Below are 23094 nucleotides of genomic sequence, written 5' to 3' on the forward strand. Positions count from 1 at the left end.
CGCTGCCGATGCCTGTGCTTTGACCTGAAATGATAGCAGCGAGTCCCCGCGGTGTTTGCTGATGAATAGGCCTAGGTGTGCATGCTCATGTAAAGCAGGTTACAATGGGAGTGTTGGTTTAGTGGGCCCTTCAGCCACTGGCTCAGACTGGGGCCATGGCTGTCTCAATGGGTTTACTCCTGAGCTGCTGAACAAACACATCCGGCTCCCTGATTGGTCGGAGAGGCCGTCCAATCAGAGGAGCGCAGAGCCGTTCCGTACTACTGCTGCTGGCTCGGCCTCAACGCGCCCATTCATTGGCTGCTCGGCGCGACTATTCTATATGAATCAGCGCGCCAATGATGCCTTTCTCCCCCAGGTTTCCTCCGTTGGGCTTTGTCATAACCCATAAAAATGTAACGAAACACGAGCCGCGGACAAAATCCGCGGCGCTTTTCTAAACGTTCCCGACTCTTCATGACGTTTAAGGGTGTGTTTACTTTTAGGATCCACTGCTTTAAACCTGAATAGCGGAAAGTGAATAAAGGAAACGGTTAAAAACAAACGTACCCGACTGCCTTATAACTTTTAATCGTTTAAAGTGTACTTTCACGGTTCATTTTAAGGAATGTTTCTCAGTAATGTTTTACTGAATGACAGATCCTTAGACTCTATTGCCTCTTGTGTATGGTCACTTACAGGGTATTTAACGAACCCGAGTCTTTTCTAATGGCCTATTTAGGCTCGGACAATTTTTTACAACTTAGTTCATTTGACTTTACTGCATTCCAGCGCGAGGAAATAACGAAACGCACGCGCGAGGTCGGCGTAAATGCACTCGGCTCCTTAGATCCTCGTAGTCGGTATAGCTGCGGACTGAACGTATAGAGACAGCGGTCATGTGAGCGTGCTCCACGGCTCTGTCGGTTTAAATGAGCCAATGCATGGCTGCAGCCTGTGTGTGTGTGTGTGTCTCAGTGCGTGCGTGTGTGTGTGTGTGTGTGGCTGCAGACTCTGCAGGAGGAGTAGTGAATGTATCGCTGAGGAATGTACAGAAAGTCTCCCCGCCCCCAGCTTCAGGACTCATCGCTATGGACAAATTCCATAGGGGCGAACTGACATAAAGTTTCAGACTAGACTGCATCCTATGTGGGAAGAGATCTGCGATTAAAGTCAGTGCAGCGAAAGAGCGGACAAATCGATCTCGTTATACATAGTCTAGGATATTTCTAGACTGAGGCAGGGAGGATGGGAGGCAGATTATTTAAGTAAAACGCATCTTATTGCCCAACTTTGAGCTGCTGGCCTCACTCCAAGATATAGTCTACGCCGCCAAACGCAAGCCCCCTTTAGACTACACTGAATCAAGGGATTCTGTTTTCCGGTGAGATCGTTTTTATTATTACCTTTTAGTTATTGTTAGGCGATTCAAGCCTTTTAACAATGTTTTATTTCCACTTGAGCTGGAACCATTAAATCCACTGGCCGACCGCTTTGGACTGGAGTCAGGGAACACGCCATGTTGGAGAGAATCTAGAGCCTTACAGTAATGTGAAATGCAGTGGAAACAGGGTCCCTGTCGATGCTAATGCTGCTGCTTTTTGCTCCACACGTGTGTTTTCTGTTCCCCTCATGTGCTCTCACGTAGACTGCAAGACAAAGATTTGGATTTTTTTGTGTTGCCTCCACAGACTCTCCTATGGTGTGGCACCTTCATCTCATTAGAAAATGGCGGTTTGTGCCCCTTCAAAACACATGTCAAGGGATATGTCGTTTAAAAAACAAGTTAATCATTCCTGCCAGTGTATTTATGAAGCTAACGCACTCCAGATATTCTCTATTATATTATTTCTGCTTTCCCTAGAAACTGTGACATTTATTGTTTACACGTAACGTATCCGTTTTGTTTCCAGACAAAACCCAACTCCTGGAAATCTGTATGAAAACGTTTCCTCTCACTAAAAGTGAATACTGTAAATATATGTTTTAATGAAACAAATAATTAGTCCATGGTTTTGATTTAAATATGCTGTAATAGGCTAATCATGGTCTATTTGCAAACACAGCAGCCCTTGTAATATGATTTGGTTAAACAAGATGCCATAATTATACCTCAATTTCTAATTTATTATGTATTTAATTGGATATAATTTGTTTCTTTGTTGAGGACCTTATATTAGACGCACTTGCTGTAAATTAATAGCTTTAATTTTGCATTTGTTTTTATTTTTCAGTGTTTTTAGCACAACTAGTTTTTGCAACAAACATCTGTTGAACATTTGTATTTTGATGTGATGTTTAGATAACTGCATTTTTGAATTCCTCAGCGTTTGGTTACAATAAGACCACTTGCTCATGCAGGACATATGTCTGACAAAAAGGGAGGCTTTGCACAGAATCACATGAATGTTTGCACATGGAAGCTATACTTTATCTCCACACTTTAGCTTGAAGCTATGTCTCCTTGTTGAATCCATGTCATCTGGTTGCTTGTTTACTGGTTTTAGCAACTTGACTGATAAGCTTCTGTGATTTAGGTTGGAGATGTTTTTAACAGTTCAAAAGCAAACAGTTTCTAACTGTTAATATCTTGTTTTCAAAAGGGAGGGGAAATCATTATTTGTTGTACAGTTGTTGTTTTGCTTATTGTAAATTTAAAATGCATGACTTAGTGAATCTGGACATAGCTATGATATAGTTTGTCAAAACAGACTTTTAGCTAAAATCTTGGGAGCATTTATCTGCCCACCTTCTGGCTTATTCTTTTATTTTTCTTCAAAAATACAAATTATTTATTACAGGTTAAACAAAATGTTTCAACCAGAAACTTTTAGGTGTTAAGACTAATAAACTTTTCTGCTGTCTGCAGATTGCCTCTTCTCATTGAATTTGGTATTTAATCATGTGCAAAATATTGAAGAACAGTTAACTAGATAATAAATGATTCTATTATGCTCAGAAAAATGAGTTAGCAACTGTTAAAAGACATTAGGACAAATAAACTTTATGCATTTAACCTCCAAAAATGTCAGCATTTAGTAAGTAAAAGGAAACTATTCTTTGAAAACCTCTATCAATGCTTTGATAAATAAAAGAGAGATAATAACTGAATCAGTTTGTTCTGATTAAATAGCAAACACATAGATGTTAGGATTTTCAGCCTACGCCCCAAACAGAAGCGCTGCATTCACGCCATATAGAATAAGTGCAGTTGTCTGTTAACCTTCGGACGTTGCCATGATGTTACAGGCCTCCCCTCCCAAATCTGTTCAGATAACAAACAATTGATGTTATAGATTGCACCTGATGCAGACATCTTTGGCTCACCACTATAAACCCTGACATCTATAGTAAACAAGTGATAAAACTGATGAAAAACTGAGAAAAGATAAAAGTAGTGACATCGTAATTGAATTGCATGCGTTCGGCTCCAAAGTGCAAGCATACATTGCTTCATCTTTCTATGCGAGGTAGAATGTGTGGACTATTTCCTCCTGGCAAATTGTTTAGATTCCTCCTCTTGTCCTTTCTCTGAACCAGAACATGCCTGTTCATATGTTTATTAATGTCTGAGCTCAAGGCCTGTAGGCGAGTAATTGCTAAATGAAGTCCCAGTATTGAGGAAGTGGCCCCTGCCATGATACCTGTGCAATTAAAGACACAATCTCACATCCATTGATCAAAGTACACTACACATTAAATTTAAAAGTTAATAATAATATACAGTAGACATAGAACCAGAAGACCTCAGACCTTGCCCTTTTTATCATTCCAGCTACTGGTTACCTTGGAGCCTTAAGAGTTACCTTTGAGTCAGTGTGAATAATCGCATAACTCTGAAGGGGCCCCATGACATGTCAGCGCTGATTATTAACCCCATCTGAAGTGCCCTATTGTTGGGGCTAAGGTCTATAGATAAAGAACCTCCATTCCTTCAGGTTTACTTAGGTGATCAGTCACTCAGTCTATAGGCATCCAAACCTTTATCTGATAGTTGTAGTTGATGCAATCTGCAGTTTTATCTAACTCTGACCAACTAATGAGACAGTCTGATTGCTGTACTGTATGGAGTAGAAGAAATGTAGTATTAACTTTAAGTGTTTGAGAGGAATGATCATTATCATCCTTGTTGTCTCTGGGTACATTTTATGTAACGCATTGAACAAAGTATAAATGTATGAAGTCATCTTTTTATTCCTTTGTATCTTATGCAATAAAAGGCACCCAATAAAAAGTTGGGCAGAATCTCCTACATGTTTCCTTTGTTGTAGCCTGAATCAGACAAAAGCGGACTTTTACAGAATGCATTGTACATTTTACAAAGTAACTTTAAATTTGTGTGAACATAAACTTATCATGCACATCTTGGCTCCAGTCTTGTTCTGTGAAAATCTCACAGCTTGTTTTCCCACCTCACCCACTCAACTTACAGTATTACCTCCCACCTATACAACCCAAAAGCTTAACTTCAACTTCATGCACATTTAGGCAGAAAAACACCTTAGAAAGTTTGGAGGTTTCATCGAGTTGTATTTCCATACAAAGAAACAAAAAACAATAGGATACACAATAATAAAAGTCTGGAGAAACTCAAAGAATTACTTCTTTGACCAAAACAGTGACTGCAAGCAAAGAATAACACACTGATTGTGGCCTAACAGCTGATTTTACAGCCCCTATTCATGTACTACTTACCAGTAAACTGTTAGTGCTTGGCACCATTCAGAGATGTTCTCGTCTTATTCTTAGAATAGCTTACTAGACACGGTTGTCACACTTATTTAATAAAACAATTTTTTCCCCCATCATAGCCCAATAAATCTTCACCATTGTTTAACAAAAGCTTAATGGCTGCAGAAAAGAGAGGAGGGATGTACATCTAAGAATGAAGGAACAAATACCAACTCGTGCTCCATTCTTTTCTCCCACTAAACAAGGATTCATCAAAAACACCTAAAAATTAAAAACATCTATTGCATGTAATGAATAGTTGTCGCAAAGTGTTCCGTTGCTTTAGACATGCTGATTCAAAAGGAGTTCTTCAGAAAACACAATTAATGAGTCAGACATCAGTTGAAAGAAGCAACTTAATATCGTCCTGCAAAAAGAAAATGTAAAACCCATTAGTACAGTTCCTACTCATTAAAGACACCAATAAAATATATCTGCACCCTGACGGCAATGATTTTGTGGCTGAAGACTATGAAGTAGAGTAAGCCAGGTTTTCTGCCGTACGCAATGTGCATATCTCCTCACACTTACGTGGGCTGTAGGAGCGAGACCGTGAACGAGACCTGTATCGACTGTAGTAGGGTGATGGAGAGCGCCTGCGACTGCGAAGAGACAAGAACAATGTATACAGTTCCTCCTACATCAGCAGTGCTACACCGATGTACTCGAAGCATTACTCACCTATACCTGTAGTCATACTCCTCATATCTGTCATATCTGTCATAGCGGTCATAGCCACGGTCATAGCCACGGTCATAGTACGAGTCCCTTCCCCTCCTACTGCTGCCACCGCCGCCACCTCCACCACCGTTGCTGTTGAAACAGACAAAAGGAACAAGGCTAAGTCTTCCAGGTGTCTTATATCTGTTGGAAATAACTATACATGGTTCAAGGAAGAAAAAAAAAAACAAAAAAAAAACCCCAAAACATTTCTACACACACCGTGCTGATATCACAATACACCCAATTTAATAGTTCATTTGCAAGTTGAATGATTGTTAAGAGTATCTAGTATGTGACAAGTAATTTTATATACAAGCTATCACATTAGTGTTGATATTACTGTGTTGGGCGTCCCATGTAGATTCCTGGTGTGGGAGTATGGGGACGCTTGGTAATGGAGTAATCCACTCTGATGCGCCTTCCATCCAGCTCCATGCCATTTGCTCGCTCCATAGCCTAGTTAGCACAGGAGGAAGAAGAAGATGTTATCAGGCCACGGTCAAAATTAATAAACAAAACATCTACCTACAATACATTACCAACCCTTGCTATGTGACTTTAAAACCAGAGACTCTGTGGCAAGGCAGACACCTAGTGGCGCAACCATGTAAACACACCTATATAAAACTAGAGGAGTGATGTGGAAGACTTTTGACCTTACATATAACTAGAGTTATGAACACAAGATGCACAATAGTTTAGCTGTAACGGTCAATATGGGTCTACACTCACTGGTCTTGCCATTAGGTACAAGTAAAGTAACAGGTTGAACGCGGAAGATTAGTGAGTAAATATAGAACCTGAAGTTTAACATACAAGTTTAACACATTTTAAAGTGGACAAATCAAAATAGTAAAACATTTGATGTTGGGGCAAGACAGTTTATTTACTTTGTGACTATACGGAATTAATTTCTAGTTATAAAGGCCCAAAGCAATCCTCTTTTCTTTTGATCTAGCTATCTACTCAAACTATATGTTACACCTCACCCCATTACCAATTAGTCTCCTGTACCAACATTCAAGATGGTCCATGAGACCAAGTAAACACAAATACCCCTACCTCTTTGGAATCTTCAAGCCTCTCAAAGTATACGAAGGCAAAGCCACGAGAGCGACCCGTGCGCTGGTCATACACCACATTGACCCCAGCCAGAGGACCATAGCGAGAAAACACCTCCCTCAGGTCTCGCTCTGTAGTGTACAGGCTCAAGCCAAACACCCCCAAACATGTGCTTGGGTCAGGGTTTGCCTGGAAAGGTCAACAGTATGGATCAGTGCTATTGAGGTGGCCACCACATCCATTTGCATACTAACTGTGCTATATTTAATATGCAAAGCATGTTAATTCACATTGCACATTTTAATGTGCATATTGGGTATACCTGTATAAAAAAATATAACAGAAGCAGGTAAATAGAAAAAACATCCCTTATTATATATTAAAAGACTTTGTATAAAAATAAATAAATAAAAATACATATTTCAAGGTTTACACCCAAGGCAGTGACACACATTTGCAAAACATTTCCCTCTAAGAAGAGTAGAAACTGTTCAGTGGGTAAACTATGACAGCTTTAATAACCCCTTAAACTGCTTTCAAAAACATGATCTCGGGGAGACTTTAACACACCAAGAGACTATTTCATTTGCTTTCAAATCTCAAGTTTTCATGGACCTCTTGAAACACAGGCTTAAGGAGGAAGTACATTATGTAATGTTGCAGGTTAGGTGTAAAACTAAGGAAAAGGTTAACGGATTGTTACATCATTACATTCAATAATTTCACAAGTAAACTACTTAAGTTTACCATTTTGGTGGGCTCAAAGCTTTAAAATATTGTGTCAACAAAATTGTACCATACACAAGAACATTATTTTACAGTACATATTAATTTCTCACATAATAAAACAAATGACACTATTTAATATTACACAGAATTAATTCTAAATGCAATGTCTCATAACCTGCATTTTTGTCCAAATATAGTAAGTTCTTGTAAAGCAAGTTGATTTATCTTCACCCCATTACACTGGAAGAGAACCTTTGACCCACAGGGAAAACAAACAAAAGGTCCACATACCCTAACATCAGCATCACCGCCATGACTGTATGCTTCTTTTGGGAAGTCATGGCTCTGTTGACATAATGGAAAAAGGGGAATGTTAATAAAAGGGGTTATTAAATGTCATGTGGAAGTGGCTTCCCACAGCATGAACCACAATCATCTGATGAACAAATTCACGTAAATATGACCTAATTACAAGGATTACTATTCAATATGCTGCAATGAGTTAACATATTGGTTTCAAGTTCTACAGCAATTTGTCCAAATATTTTTATATTGAAGGTTAATTAGGAGGCAGTCTGAGCTCAAGACACTCACCCTGCTCCCAGCGTGGCGACGCCGGTTTGACATAGGAGAAGTGCTCTGGCTCCTCCTGCGACGATATTCAGGACTGTAGGACCGAGAGCGAGACTTCCTCCGGTGGGAATAGGATCGAGAGCGTGAATGGCTACAGCGGCGGTTTGAGTGCCGCCTTGAACGAGACCTGAAAAGCAGGAGGCAGAAGAGCGGTATCTAAAAAGATGCATCTTGAAAAATCTAGTGAAAAACATTAGAAAAAAATTTAAGAACAAATATTTTCAAAAGCTTCAAACCAAGACAAATTTAAAGCCCCTAAAAAACATTCACTTGTCTGTAATACAATGTGATAACAATGTTTAAAAAAAAGAACTATCATACCTAGATTTAGACCGAGAGTGGGATCTGGATTCAGAGTGTTTGGAGACCCCTGATGGGCTCGGGGAGCCGGACCTGCTCTCCGACTTCAGCCGAGCTGGACTCCCATGATCCGATTTAGACGGGGAGCGTGACCCCTATTGCACAACATCATGTTCAGAATTTTTTTCATGGACATATACATTCACTTCTTTACACTATGAACACTATCTAGCACAGAGAAGTAAGAGTAGGAGTAGAGTATATTGCACACATATTGCACAGCACATTTACTGTGGAAGAAAAGGTTAGAGATAATATCAATACATGTATCATGGGTTTACAGTATGGCATATTAATATGTAATAAGTGTACAGGTCTAATTCCATGTCCACCTGGGCCATCAAAGGAAAAAATAATACATGCATTTTATGTTACAGAAAGGGAGCATGGTATAGAAAAGACATTGTATTTACTTAACCTAGGGACACATTCATTCTTCCAGATTCTTTACACGCTACCCCCTTCTCTCAGGATTTCTATCCTTCTTCATTCTTCTTTTTTCAGCTTTCTCATTTTCTGATTCCAGGTCTGTTTTTCCTCTCTTCACCCAAACTGACACCAGTTTCATTTTAGCCATTACAATGCACGTGCGTCTATCTGACACCATTCTTCCGTCACATTTTCTCCCTTTCCACTTCTACGTTCTGCTCTGAACATGTTTTCATTAGCCTTCGTTTATCTTGAAAATTTTCTTCATCATTCTTGGATAAAACTCTTCAAATCCTTCACGATCAATAACCTTAATGAAAAAAGAACATTCAATAAAATTAAGACCGTAAGTTTAAGAAAAAGGTGAAAATCTTAAATGAGGAAAAAAAAACACTGAATGCAGATATATTACACTGATGCTACATTAAGTTGAAATATTCCAGAAACTGTACACATGGGGAACATTACAGAAATTTTAGTAATACGTTTTCTAATTTATGTGATAGCGGAACTTCAACTAGCAAATATGAAGCGTGAAACCAGAGAAGGACCAGTGGCTTAGCATGTCTGTAAATGTAATGCTAGCGTAGGCTAAACAAAAATTCATGTGGTCAACGTGCAACATAGGCTGCAGTGATGTAAAAAGGTCGCCGTATAGTTAGTCGTTGTAAATAATATTAGGGTTATTTGGAACATTACAAGCGAGTGAGTGATTTTTTTTTAATATTGGCTATGAAAGAGAACAAGCAGGGCACTTCGAGCATGCCGAGGCTGCACGGCTAAGGCGCTACAGACGGCTAGCTTCTAGCGGAGCTAACAGAGCGGAACCAGTATTTTTCATTGACATTGTTGGCTTTTATTAAATACACAGCACTTCTCTTGATCGCTACCCCAGTGAACTGCTGCTAAAGCGAAGAAAGCCATCGTAGCTTAGCATTAGCTAGCTTAAACAAACATTAGCTTAAGGATGCGGTGACTTCTAGTTTCCTCATTATCAGCCACGCGAAGGAAGAAAGGGAGACATAACATTCGATGTAATTACTTACCCGTCCTTCATAGTTTACTTCCTCAATGTCACTCATCGTTCCGCTTATTTAATACAAATAAGTACCTGGCAGAATAACGCTGCAATCAAGCTGAGCGACGTATTTTATTTTTGGTCGGTTATTAGCTGGAAGATGGCGCGTGAGGTGGGTGGTATGTTTATGTACCGCAGAGTGTGACGTCATCCCCCATCTCGTCCCTGCCGCCCCTTTCTTGTTGGAGAAATTCTTACCGCACGTGAACGTCCCACAATTTACCCTAAAAAAACTTTCAGGGAACCGTTTCAGAAAAATGGCTCCGTTATGAAAGCAACACGTGGAACCAATCAAACACAACATACAGCACGGTTGAGTAGTTAACCCTGTAATAACGAGTCGCATTTATCAACGTACATTAATGGAAACTCAGCGAGTCACTGTTTCAGTTTGACAACCTCAAAATAAAATGTTTAATATGTAAGCAAGATTTTATTAATTTTCACTTACTTTGCCAGTCCCCAAATGATAGTGATTCAATTATTTACCAGATTTGTAAAAAAAAAAGTTATCACAGAATAATAATAAGCGAATTAAACATGTTTAACCTCTGGGCAGGACACAGTAAAGTATTTTAACAAAGTTTCTGAAGAAGGGTTTCAAAGAATATATATTGCAGAGCCTGGCATACTTCTAAAGTAAAAACTGCAAGAGCCCAGTACTTAGATAGTAGAATATCTCTAGAGTGCACAGTGCAACACAAACCCTGAACATGTGTGAGCAGTAGGTCAAGCATCTTCACATGACTGCAGGCTAAATACTGACCACACAGTACATTCAATCTGTTACACATCTAAATTTAAAAAGTCTAAACACCAGGCAAGCGAATCGTTGGCTTTCAAAGGCGCACACACCCAGACAGACACACAAGTGTACAATGACAAATGACAAAGTAGCTTCATCCTGTCATGTTCTTCATGAACCACAACTTGTCAGAAAATGTAAATACACATTTAGACTCTCTTTAAATGGAGTGCTCAAAATATTCTTTGGATTATCTCTTACATGTGAACTATATGGTTTATTCTCAAATGTGTATGTGTTTATGCTAGAAGCTGAAGAATCGTCTTCACACAGTATCTGGCAACTGCACCAACATGTAGTGACTGTCATGTTGACTGTTTGTTGCTGTTTAGTTTAGCATTTTGATATGTAAAGCAGTATTTTTCAGTTGATTTACATATAGACAGAAGAGCATTATAGGCCATTTTGATACCTCTGCCTTAACATCAACAGTCGACTATTGTATTATAAAAAATACTTACACTTAGGCCAAAACATCAGCAGTGAAAATATAAAGAAACAAAACACACATCCAGCATATGATAGCACTGAGCATAAGAAAGTCATCCTTCTTTCCTTAGAATATTAAATTAAGATGCATCCCATGGTTCAAGCTTCTGGATGTCCATATGTCTCCCAAATGATTTTTATGATGTCTATTACTCATAAGATGAATGCTGGAAAGTGTGCTAAAGACAAATTTTGTGCACCAATTAAGACTACGCTCCTAATATGGTCGGCGCCGGTTACGGATGTGTGGGTGAAGGCGGGACGTTCCTGGGTGGCTGCCAGGCGACTCCTGCTTAGAGGCTTTCTGTAGGGCAGCGGGAGGGGAAGCAAGGACGCCCCCTGTTGTATGGGAGGTGTTTGTGGCAGAGGCATTGACCACTATTTCAATTTTTCCTTCCAGTTTCACCAACCGCGTCAGAATGTCATCCAGCAACACAGCTATAGTCCTCTTCAGATCAGCTATGTGCATAAGAGGTGGGTAGAGAAAAAAAATTAACACAAATGATCTATTATATATTATTGTTATATTGCAGTAAATAATTAATGATTTCATGTGCAAGAAGGAAAATTGCAAATGCCAAATATTTGAACCTGACTTTATCTTAAATACTCACCATAACCAGCCATGGAGGTTCCCTGTGGCCCAGCTGGTGAGTTCTGGTTTTCTTCTGTCAGGACCTTCACGTATCGTCGACTGAGCTCTAGAATCTGCTCACGTAGCTCAGTGCTGCTCTCGTGCCGTGGCTGCTGTACAGTGTAGCGCAACAGCATAAGTCCCCATGCCAGGCCAAACACTACCAGCAGCACACTCAACTTCTGGGACATGTTCCTCCGCAGGAGTGCACCCAGCATGGTACTGGGAGACACGACGGGGAGGGGTGCTCACGGGACCTGGTCTGGGGGTCTTGTCTTGGGTGTGCTATAGTAACAATTTGATAATTTCCGCAGGGAAATTTACTTTTCTAATTTGCCTATACACTGTGAGGTCAGAGGTCAAAGTTCACCGCAAAGCATTTTCATTGCTCATGTCAGCATCTCAGTCAAGTAAACTCCAACATGACATGTTGTCACACAGCAGAAGACATGTTTTTAACCGCTGCAGCATCCTGTCCAACCCCTCAGACGTGACATCTGTTGAGCAACAGCAGAAGCCAGGATGTGGAACGAGAATATGAAACCCACAAACTGTTTTAGCACAAGGTGATCAGTGCAGCGTAGGTGTTCATGCTGAGCATCCGCAGACTGCATTTGAGAAGGACACAAGACAGAAAAGGTATAATTAACAACAGGTAAAGAAACACAGATTTAAGCAATGGCGCGTGTAATTGGGAGCAGAAAACAGACAACTAAATAACTGCTTGTCTTGGATGAAGAACAAAATCCACCTCATCATTTTGGCAAGGAGACGGTAGCCATGTGGACGTGGTTACATTTGAATAATACCAAATACAAATGCGTTTGCTGCGCTTTTCCAGCCCAGACACCCGATTACCACTTTGAATAAGACTAAATCCACCCTGCAGCTCCAGGACACAGCAGTTGTCGGAGGAAGAAGTCAATCCGTAACCCCACCTCTACTCTGGTTATTGAACTGACCAATCGCAAGGGAGCGCACCATTCACAAAGGGACAATAAAGTGAGGACATCTCAGTTTTCATAACTTTGTCATCAAGGCCATTCTCTGCACAGTGTGTGAGGGTGTGAGGCGGTCATTCCCTAGCAAGGTCAGAAAGGGGACAGTGAATGAGGGAATTAATTATGAAAAGATGGGTAACAGAATACATTTAACAATGCTTTTTGCCCCCCACATGCACTCATATCCCTCAGTATGCACAACTCAACCACTATAGTGTTTATGGAATCGAAGCAGAGCTACGGCTGCGCGTTGTTGTGTCCAGAAAATGTTATGCCTTCAGGGCGCAGTGTATTTGTCTGCCAACAGATTTAATCTATCTTCGGGTTGTTCGCAAACCACAAGAGCTGCAGTATCCAGACACTGCCATGCGACTCTATTCACCGGGCCTGGTTATTATTCTGCAGACAGGCACGCCATTCACTTACCATCTTCAGACAATGAACGTCCACTTACTCGGATAACTGTTTAAATATTGGGTGGCTTCTGGCGCGATTGGCGACGATAAGACACACAATAACTAAACCGGTGGTTAAATATTGACTGAAGAAACTGCTGCTTGTGCTGTAGACTCAGCAACAGACTTAATCAGCTGACCTGCAAAGGTCTGAAACGTCAGTGCACATCGAGTAGAACGGATTTTCAAAACACGGCGTGAGAAATTAAGTAACAAGCGGAGAAATTAAAACACTACGCCAAAAAATAAAAATAAACAAAGAATGCAGGGATAACATCTACTACTTACTGTGAAGAATAATGAGTTTTATTGGTTACGTTTTTAGACAGTCAGAAGCCGCCTTAGCTCAGTTGAGTCAGTTTCAAACAACACTGCATGTTAGCTAAACATGTTAGCTAAACAACCCGTAACGCTCAAACTTGACTGTCAACAGACAGTGAAAACGTTACCTGCACACGCAGTAATAGTCATCAAACTAAGATGCTTTTACACAAATATAACGTTGCTGACATTTACGAAGCTGTAATTACCAGGCTCCAAACGTGCGACCGCCCGCTCCAGCTGCTACTTGAGTCTGACAGCGTTTCAGAATGATGCTTCTCTGGCAGGACCTGCTGTCGCTGGGGAATGACACGAAGGAACCGCAGTTTCTGTTGTAAAAATGTAGCCTCCGAGCCTCACGTTCGGGTTTCTGGTCCTCCTGTTTATCGGTTCAACGTCTAATTCTGCGATCTTCTGAGCGAGCAGGTCATTGCGAGCAAAAGTCGAGAGCTGGAATACTAAGCATTCAACTGTGCTGACTTTTATGGCTCCTCTGAACGTCTACTGCCTACGTCACTACACGGCATTCTGGGAAATGTATTCAAACGCCTTCGTTTTCCTTCTGTACAAGAAACCCATTAAGCTACAAAGCAGCTCTACATTCTTACAGTTTTTTAAATGTGTAGACAATGGTCCTGACTGTAATGTTAGATCTAAATCTCTAGATTCTTGTTCAAACCCTCAAAACAATCTTAGAAAAATATTAGCTCTACTACTACTACGACTACTGCTGTTAATAATAATCCAAATAATATGATATGATTGTCCAATTAGCTCAGAACACATTTTCTTATTAAAACTACAACCTAAGTAGTTTATTACAACTCTAGATAATTATTATAAAGTAGGTTACTGTACCCTGTCACTTAAACACACTTGATTGAAAGCCTGTGGTTTAGGTGCTAGACATCTAGCCGGTTTATGTACAACCTAAACTAATGTGAATCAGCTCATCCGCGTTTTGGTGAGATTTGTGAGACTGTGGGAAAACAGTACAGATGTTCTGAAAAAAGTTCCCCTCAGTGGCGTTTGAGGGCAGTAAAGAGCAGCACAGCGTACTGAATGAACACATATGCAGTCCCCTTCATATTTAGGTGTTTAATAAGGCTGAATCCACGCCTGAATCATGCAGGAGACACAAAAATACCAGTCTTTCTTATTGCATATTTGCATCTATCCTAAAAACATTAACATTTAAATTAGTGATTGAATATGCACAATTAATTAAAGTTTTAAAACCTATTTAATTATGTAAGATTGAAAATGCTGTTGATTTATGCCTCAATTTGTGAGTTTGTAATTTCACATTTAAATGTCCTGAACATTTGTTCTTCCCCACAGAATGTCGTGTCTAATTTTACCTTTTTCGGGAATCAGGAATTGAAGTGTTTAGCTTGACACCATCTGTGGTTTTCATCCTACAATACCTGGCAGTGCACAAAAACATGTGTAGTGTAGATTCTAAACATCCCTAAAACTTGTGGGGTCCACAGCCGTCTGGGTCACTTTTATTCTGATCCTCAGTATTGTTTAAAGCCTAAGAAGATTTCATTGCTGCACAGTTAAATCGTTTTGTGTGTGTGTGTGTGTGTGTGTGTGTGTGTGTGTGTGTGTGTGTGTGTGTGTGTGTGTGTGTCTGTCTGTCTGTCTGTGTCTGTCTGTCTGTCTGTCTGTCTGTCTGTCTGTCTGTCTTTGTATGTGTCGTGACACTGACACAATCAACTGTCACCAACAGTAGTGATTAAACTCCACCTCACAGCCGAACAATTAACTGACAGTATATTGATTCAATCGGAGGTTTGGAGTGTGGGCAGCCTTCAGTAGCACGATGATCCAGATCTACAAATCAATTCCGATTCCCTATTAAGGTCTGAAACCTAAAACAAATCACATGTAAAATATATAAAAACTCTGTCTAATCCTAGAATAACTGATTTACCTGACATATAAGTAAGGCATCATATTTATGACTTAATGATACGTGTTCCATAGATTTTTGATTTACACATCTGAGGTTTATAGGATTGATGTTCAGTGACAAAAAGAAAGCCTCCCACTCAACATGTCACCAAAATAACTCCAGAACCACAGCGCTACGTGCTCAGCGAGGAGCACAGTTTTTAATTTGCAGATAGATGCGCTGTCTCCGATTGATTAATCCCATTCCTCATGGCAGATCAGCCGTGATGAGGGTTGATTTAATTCACACACTGAATGGAGATTGAAGCGGGTCATGTTTTCTCCACTGGCGGCCCACTTTCAAGCGTCTTACGTTGAAATAAAGAAATACAGCGAATGGGCAACTAGATGAGAATTCACTCCCACTCAAATGTCCTCGATGTGAGGCTGCTAAGTTGCGCTGGATCAGAACTTACGCTGGTGCTGGGAAATGCATCTGTGTGTGTGTGTGTGTGTGTGTGTGTGTGTGTGTGTGTTATGAGATGAACAGGTGGTCTTGAAGTAAAGCAAGTAGGGCTGCGCCTGGAGGATGCACTGGATGCACCTGGGTCTCAGCAGTCAAAGGCTGGACAAGACGCATGAAGCTGAACCCGTCTCTGACATTTCAGGTTCAGTGTGTGTATATCTATGAGGGCCGGGGCATCAGGTTGCCACAAGATAAAGTAAGTACACACATGCACATGAAACCAATTGCATTTCCCCTTTGATATCCGGAGGAGCTTTGCTGATTACTAGACTCAAGCATCCTTAAAAAAACACACCTGTCCTGTTTCCACTGCACAGAAGCTGCTGGTGGAGTGAGACGCGGGAGAGAAAGACCAAAAACCCAATTAATTAAGATGAAGAAACTTGGCACGTTAGCGCGGGGAAATTACAGCCTCTCCAAACCAGCGCTGTGAGGAGGCTACAGGTAAATCAGCCTGGCCGTTACAGGGAAGGACTACACCTCTTTTATCCCCATGGAAACCACACCCATCATGACTGACAGATGCAACGCGGCAAATCAAGCAGCAAGCACAGAAGATTAAATTGGCAATTACTGCACAAGGAAACACCCAATTAACCCTGTGACAGTTAGAGTGAGCGCACTCTTGCTCGACTGCGAAGGGAAAAACGCGCTCCTCTAATTTCCCCACAGAGACGATAAAGAGGTAACAAAAAGCCAGAGGCGAGGAGCCACAAGTCACAGGTCGGACTGAGGACAATGCAGCTGCAGCGAGAGCCCCCAAAACATGAAAAGACCATGACACACGACTTATATTAAAATCAGTTTGTCCGCTTTTGATCAACAAAATACACATTGTTCTGCTTCAGACAAAAAAACACATCACGACCTACAGTTGAAGCACAATCGCGTGCATGACTTTGACACGTCGGGCGTCTGCGTGTTGCGCCTTTTGAAAACTTGAAACTATGGGTAATTGACAGTGCTGCTCCTTCAGAGAGGCTCCGCTTGAATCCCCTCCTGCGACGACTCAGTCAGGGAGGAGGATGAAAAGCGTGTCGTGAGAAATGACTGTAGCTGTAGTATGCCCCCCACAAAGCGTTTAAAGTCATGCAGGCACCTCAGAATCGTGTCAGATGCACTGTATGTTGACAAAAACTAGTTCTAATGTTAAAATGATCCACAGTTGTTAGGAATGTAATGATGACTGTTTGTGTGGTTTTATATGAATCTGGTTGAAGCTGATTCAAGGGGAGACCAAGTTTCCCTATCTCTCCCATTCCTACTGCATCGTTTTGTAACGAGGACACAGTATATTTGTTGTGTGCCTTGTGATAAGGGCCGGCCGTGCAGCGATAATCACCCAAACCTCTCTGATTGCATTTGGACGTTTCGTGAAACAAGGCAACCAATGACTCCAGCCGTAGCCGCCTGTCAAACAGAGGCTCCTTCCCATTTTCATTATAGAGCTAATCAGCTGACGAATGGGACGCAGGACAGTCGTACTGATCATCCCAAATAATCTAAACAAGGCCATTAAAGGTGTTCCTCCTTTTAAAATGCGAGTGCTTTGGCCACTCATTTAGGCCAAATTTGTTCTTTTATAAAACAATACAATTGCAGGTAAAAGTCAGAACCACTACTTACAGCTTGAGCCCCATTAGACCCGTTCCTAATTTCAATATTGTACTAACTAAGACTTGTGTGCAGTGAGTGTGCTTTGTGTGTGTAACACATTGTTCAGCATTATGCGCCGCGCCACCGGCTACCTGCATAATAACATTAAACCTGGAAATGACTAATTTGCAGAATAGGCATTTGAGCCCCCTCAACGCCCTGATTGACAGCCGTGTGGGGAAATGCAGTGTTTCTACCGAGAATTCGAGCGTTCAGTCACTTTCTGGCGCATTAGCCGGCATTTTCCTCTCCATTATCGAGCTCTTCACCTGCGGTGCCGGCGTCTAGGATCATAATGTGGTGGTAATGTTCAACCTGGGATCTCGTTTACTCATCGGAACTGGGGCTGTGAAAAGGGTTTCCAGTCGCCACGTTAAGACGTTAAAGTTGAAATCTTCTTAAAGGGTTGAAGATATTTCAAAGTATCTTGTGTGTAAAAGTATTTAAATTAACAGTTTAGTCTGATTTCTCACACTGTTATGTTTCTGTCCCTGCTTTCGGATCCTCTGTTGCCATTTACCTGCATCTCTCACACACACACACACACACACACACACACACACACACACACACACACACACACACACACACACACACACACACACACACACACACACACACACACACACACACACACACACACACACACACACACTCTCTTGGCCCCACTCTCCTTGATTAGCTCTGCTCTCCAGTCAGCAACACACACCTGATTCCTGTTGCAATTAGCCTCCAGTGTTCAGAGTCTCCACATATATTCCTCTCCAGCTGGCTCTTTGTGTTCGGGCTTTAGACAGTGTCTGCCTCAACCCGTTTATTAAGCTCTTTAGTTGATAAAATGTCTCTAAAACGTCACCTGTCAGCCTCGTCTGCTATTGGATGCCTCATCATCTCCCTCATTAGCGTTTTAACTCTTTTGACGTCGTAATCATTTAAAACAGTAGGATAAATTGTCAATGACATTGACTTGCATCCACTAACAAAGGCTTAACATGACAGCAACCCCTCCAGGTCACTGTTGTCTCACCCACGTCGTTGCCCTTTGACGTAGTTAACGGTTGCATCAGGTTTTACACAGTGCTCTGACCTCCACACCTGAGACGAATCAAGCGGCCGCAGCTTGAGCTTGACCCCGTGCCCGTCTGTCAATCAAAAGCACCGTACGCGGTGTCTGCCTTGGCGTGACGTCCGCGCTGCCTTCACCCCAGGAGCGGATGCGCCAGTGACGCACACTGCACAGATCACAGTAGACAGCGAGGAGCGCAGAGAGAAGGAGTAAAAAACAGGTAAACGAAAACGGACGAGGCGGAGCCACTCCCGAAGCTGCCGGGGTTTAATTAGTGCGACGGAAGAACAAATAAAAGCACAAGGAGCGTTCTTCTCTTCTTTCCACTTTGAGCCGTTGCCAGCACTGTGCTTTAACGTGGAAGCTGTTATCGGCTCATTCATTTCATGCAAAGGCTGTCAATTAATGTCAAAGTCAAAACGGAGACGGACGAATTCCAGAACCTGCTTCCTGGAAGCGTTCACAGTGACAACGGCAGCAGAAATGATCCCTGGTTGGTTTGAAACCAGTGTACCAGCGCTGCTCATAATTAATTTAATTGAGTTTAATGACAACAATCCTGCAAATCTAACCAAATACCAAAAGCTCTCGACTCGAGTCACCTTCGCTGCGACGCTGCATCCCACGTTCAACAAGGCTCAAAGGATGCTCTAAGTAATAGTGGTGCTTGCTTACCAGCAGTAACACACTGTCACCATAGCACAATAGAAAACTCAAAAGCGGCAATTTAGATGTCAGAGTCTCGCTCAAAACCGGTGTTATAGCTGAGAAAGCGCCAAAGCTGTGTGAGATTTCGCTTTTTTTCTGTTTGTCTCCCCAGTGTGTTTGCTGGCGACCGACACATGCAGCCAGTTTGTCGCTGTTACTTTTTTTTTTTACAGTTGTACACACTGTAAATTTGAAAAGCGTTTTTCACAGTAGTGGGAAATTACAGGCCTTTCCATCCTAACAAGTCTTGGGAGAGAACTTATTGTCCAAACCGGGGGGCTGATGATGAGGGGAGGGGAACGCGCAATTTGCATTTAAACAGCTCCCAAGAACTGTCTGTGCACAGAAGCGACGTGCGCTTACGGAAACGTGGAATTGTAACGTTGTTTGCGACTAATCTGACGGACGTCGACGACGTGAACGACCTGCGCGGCGCTGGGGATGATTGACAGCTGCTTTTCGGCGCCGGGTTGCGCGCGGTGAATAACGCGCATCTCTTGAACTCCGTCCCTTTTACTTTGTCCTGACACGAGCACATTCGTCTTTTGTGTCCAGCACTTTCTCACCATTATCTGACCTGACTGGTTAAACGGTGCTGATATGAAGACATGGGTTTTCCATGTTTGAGTTGTTTAGGCTCTTTGGCTCCGGCTGGACGCCTGCATAGTGTTTTGGTGACGCTTCCCTGAAGACACGGCTTAGTCTGAGCCTGTGTCTTAATCCACTGTGTAATGAGCGTATTTGGTTTCAGAATCATACTCTACATTTTCTTCCACCTTGGGTCGCGATGATCCTTTCCTATCACAACATCTGGCTATCGGGTGTCACCTTTCACCTCTTCCCATTACATTCTGTGCAAAGCTGACCCCAGCTGACCTCCCAACTCCGCCTGCGTGCTTTGTACAGTGCATCTGCTTGATTCACGCGTCAGCTACTTGCACGGCTGCAAGCTATTTAAACAAGAAGGTGTTCGACCCATTGAAGTAAGTGTGCATGTGTCCCCTGAAGAGATGTAGATGCTCCGATTCCTGCCTGTGATCATCCTGACTCGGTCATGACTGTGCACTCCACATTCTCCCGCTTGTGTCTCATTCGCCGTCTTCCCTCTGAGCATCCTGTGTCGCACAAAGAGCCCTTAACGCATCCTCTGCGCAACTTAAAAAGCAGCACTGCTGAAGAATGCTGATTTTGATAGATTACACGGCTGCGGGCTGGTGTACAAAAGGATTATGAATGGGAGGTAAATGAAGCACTCGGTGGTAGAGTTTCATTTGAAGTGCTATTTGGGTTTTCTTATTAAGAGGGTGCCTTGGAGATTGGGCTCTTCTTTCACCGACGTAGCGCCATATTCACATTTAGGCCTTTTGTTCACATTGAGCGCACCAGTCTCTCGTTTCCATCCAACGGAATGCACCGCAACGAGAAATAAGTGGACTGATTCAGTCAAACAGCGCGTCAGTGGAGCGTCTGTGAACAACCTGCTTCGGTTCACGTCGCCCAAGGCGCCATTTGCGGAAGGCCGCCTGGAGGAGTTTCATTCAGAGCAGAGGCACAATGTTACATCGCCGCCATTCTCTGAGGCGCTTGATTTCATTATGCAGAGAACTCACTGCTTGATTTCGAAAACCATTTATCACCTTGTTCCTTGTACAGAAGCATCAGAAAGATCAAAACATGTTACTCAGCATGTGTATATGTGTAAACACACAGTGACAGAGTCAAGAAGAGGAGAAGAAGAGATACATCAGTGTGTGCAAAGTATGTATATAAATAAATATATATAACACACTTGCTGCAATACAGCTGTATTGTTCATACAGTGTCCTAAATGTGATTAAAGCAGCTGGATTGGCCACTTTCTACTAAAAACGACTTCATCCCTAATCCTCCATTGGTGACGAGGCTTATTAAGTCCCTGTATTTTTAGTTTGCCTCGTTTCGATAAATTAATAGAAATGGCTTTGTTAAACGCACTAATAACAGCATCAGCAGTGACGTTCACATGAAGAAAGAGATATTTGACGCGTACTCCCGCGGCGCGTCTGGCGCACTATAAAACCCGGCGCGCACCGAGCGCACCGAAGAGCAGACGAGACGCCACGAGACAGCGCGCAATTCTCCCCGTTGACCCTCTGGGAAATGTAAGTAACTCGACGTTTTATTTGCCAAACTACCGACGTGACATTTTAAAGTAGCTAAAAGTTTCCCTGTCTGACTTTTGATGCCGGTTGAGCAGCTGGAATAATACTGGAATATTATCGAAGGTGTGTCGTTTGGACGCCTCCGACCAGCTAATAACGCGCTCGGGGCGCAGTCAGGTCTCGTGCCACTGAACTGCAGTGTGGTTTCAAAGTGTCCCGCTTCGCCCCGCCAGATGCATCCTAACTTGGTGAGCTGCTTGGGGACCCTGGGGTTCCTTCTGTGGGCGCTGCTGTGCCTGGGCGCCCTGACGGAGGGATACCCGGTGAAACCGGAGAACCCCGGAGAGGACGCCCCAGCGGAGGAACTGGCCAAGTACTACTCAGCCCTGAGACACTACATCAACCTCATTACAAGGCAGAGGTAGGCGGACTAATTGCACCTCTCTGTAAGAACAGGATGCAGCCCAATGCAATGAACATGCATTTAGAAAGCTCATTAGCAGAGCTGGAGTCAGTTTAATTTGAGGTTTAATTTTACATCGAGGACTAATTTGCAGGGATTTTCCTTCTCCTGTGACTGAACTGACTCAACACTCTGGGCTGTGCCATTGTGTTTTATCTTGTTTCTATATTTAACAAAGCCATGTGTAATGAAAGTGGCATCAGAAGAAGTCAGGGGTGATTTGAAGCATTTCGGATCCATGAAGTTGCCTCCCGGTCCGGTTCCGTCCGGCTTGTTCCACCTGCTGCACATTTACCAAACCTGTGGCTCGCGCTGTCAAATCGCCCACCGCTTTCAGCTTTCCTCCGATTGTCAGCGGCTCGGATGCCACCGCGGGCGTTTAGCAGCGCTCCAGCACAGCTTATCATCAGAGGGGCAGAAACGGACCACCTGCGGCACAGCTGTGTCCGAGTGCGTTTGGTTTTCACTGGGCTTACGATCACGAACGTGACACCGGGACCCGCGGGGTAACTGGGGTGTCACTCGTCCCAGCGTGAAGCTCGAAGACGACGCTAATCCCTTCAGAAGCTTGACAAGTTGCCGTCACGGCTTCATGTCTTTGTGCGCGACAGGTACGGGAAGAGGTCCAGTCCTGAGATCCTGGACACGCTGGTCTCAGAGCTGCTGCTGAAGGGAAGCACAGACGCACTTCCACAGTCAAGGTGAGAACACAGGCCCGCGTGCTCCGTGTGCGTCCGGGGACGCTGACCTTGACTTCTTCTTCCCTCCCACCAGATATGACCCATCGTTGTGGTGATGATGTCATCGGTGTTGGCTGGACCTCACTGCCGCCCCATCACTGCTGATATTCTGACCTCTACACATCTGTCCCACCACCACCACCCTGCCTCTGTCCCTTTCACCTCTATCGCCCGCCGTCTACATTCAGCCCCTCGTCGTCACCCAACCTGCTGCTTAGAGTATATGTCATAAAACTGTAAATAGTTTATTCATGTGTGAAACACTGAAGTGGGGAGGGGCATGTTGATTGTATTGTAAAATTGTGAAATAAAGACTCATTGTTTGAAGAAATGACTCGTCTTCTTTAAAAGCAACACAGACTCTTTAAGATACTGAAAATTGGCCGAAGATGTATTAGATTAGAGAGAATGTGCTTCTGTCTTCACTGAGTCTCTGCACTCCCCTTCCTCGTGGACTGCCCTGTCA

General features: G+C 42.7%; 3 protein-coding genes and 1 long non-coding RNA gene across 4 annotated transcripts; 2 read left to right on the forward strand and 2 right to left on the reverse strand.

Moving 5' to 3' along the window:
- Positions 1-4155: 4155 nt before the first annotated feature.
- Positions 4156-9864, reverse strand: tra2a (transformer 2 alpha homolog). Its single transcript, XM_029167289.3, has 9 exons — positions 9693-9864; positions 8179-8312; positions 7819-7984; positions 7516-7569; positions 6496-6684; positions 5774-5889; positions 5392-5523; positions 5242-5312; positions 4156-5077 (listed from the first exon to the last, which is right to left on the reverse strand). Exons 1-9 carry the CDS (start codon positions 9726-9728, stop codon positions 5067-5069), a joined length of 909 nt encoding a protein of 302 aa, XP_029023122.1. The 5' UTR covers positions 9729-9864; the 3' UTR covers positions 4156-5066.
- Positions 9865-10137: 273 nt separating this feature from the next.
- Positions 10138-13938, reverse strand: ccdc126 (coiled-coil domain containing 126). The gene is made up of 3 exons (XM_029167343.3): positions 13639-13938; positions 11633-12260; positions 10138-11477 (listed from the first exon to the last, which is right to left on the reverse strand). The coding sequence occupies exons 2-3, from the start codon at positions 11868-11870 to the stop codon at positions 11236-11238; spliced, it is 480 nt and encodes a 159-aa protein (XP_029023176.1). The 5' UTR covers positions 11871-12260; positions 13639-13938; the 3' UTR covers positions 10138-11235.
- Positions 13939-14897: 959 nt separating this feature from the next.
- On the forward strand, positions 14898-19087 carry LOC129604890 (uncharacterized). The gene is made up of 3 exons (XR_008696198.1): positions 14898-15297; positions 15879-16050; positions 16172-19087. It is a non-coding gene; the product is annotated as an uncharacterized LOC129604890 (long non-coding RNA).
- A 2185-nt stretch (positions 19088-21272) lies between these two features.
- npy (neuropeptide Y) lies at positions 21273-22959 on the forward strand. Its single transcript, XM_029167347.3, has 4 exons — positions 21273-21425; positions 21659-21846; positions 22500-22589; positions 22663-22959. Exons 2-4 carry the CDS (start codon positions 21659-21661, stop codon positions 22682-22684), a joined length of 300 nt encoding a protein of 99 aa, XP_029023180.1. The 5' UTR covers positions 21273-21425; the 3' UTR covers positions 22685-22959.
- Positions 22960-23094: the final 135 nt, after the last annotated feature.

Source organism: Betta splendens, chromosome 11 (assembly GCF_900634795.4).
Source record: "Betta splendens chromosome 11, fBetSpl5.4, whole genome shotgun sequence".
In the NCBI taxonomy this organism is placed as follows: domain Eukaryota; kingdom Metazoa; phylum Chordata; class Actinopteri; order Anabantiformes; family Osphronemidae; genus Betta; species Betta splendens.

What these genes read in the sequence shown, in the direction of transcription:
- tra2a (XM_029167289.3), bottom strand. Translation starts at nt 9,728, where the DNA reads ATGAGTGACATTGAGGAAGTAAACTATGAAGGACGG. An exon ending in CACTCTCGGTCTAAATCTAG is followed by an intron (nt 7,985 to 8,178) that starts GTATGATAGTTC and finishes CCTGCTTTTCAG; the next exon opens with GTCTCGTTCAAGGCGGCACT. An exon ending in GAGTATGACTACAGGTATAG is followed by an intron (nt 5,313 to 5,391) that starts GTGAGTAATGCT and finishes GTCTCTTCGCAG; the next exon opens with TCGCAGGCGCTCTCCATCAC.
- ccdc126 (XM_029167343.3), bottom strand. Translation starts at nt 11,870, where the DNA reads ATGCTGGGTGCACTCCTGCGGAGGAACATGTCCCAGAAGTTGAGTGTG. An exon ending in AACCTCCATGGCTGGTTATG is followed by an intron (nt 11,478 to 11,632) that starts GTGAGTATTTAA and finishes TTATGCACATAG; the next exon opens with CTGATCTGAAGAGGACTATA.
- npy (XM_029167347.3), top strand. Translation starts at nt 21,659, where the DNA reads ATGCATCCTAACTTGGTGAGCTGCTTGGGGACCCTGGGGTTCCTTCTG. An exon ending in AACCTCATTACAAGGCAGAG is followed by an intron (nt 21,847 to 22,499) that starts GTAGGCGGACTA and finishes TGTGCGCGACAG; the next exon opens with GTACGGGAAGAGGTCCAGTC. An exon ending in GACGCACTTCCACAGTCAAG is followed by an intron (nt 22,590 to 22,662) that starts GTGAGAACACAG and finishes CCCTCCCACCAG; the next exon opens with ATATGACCCATCGTTGTGGT.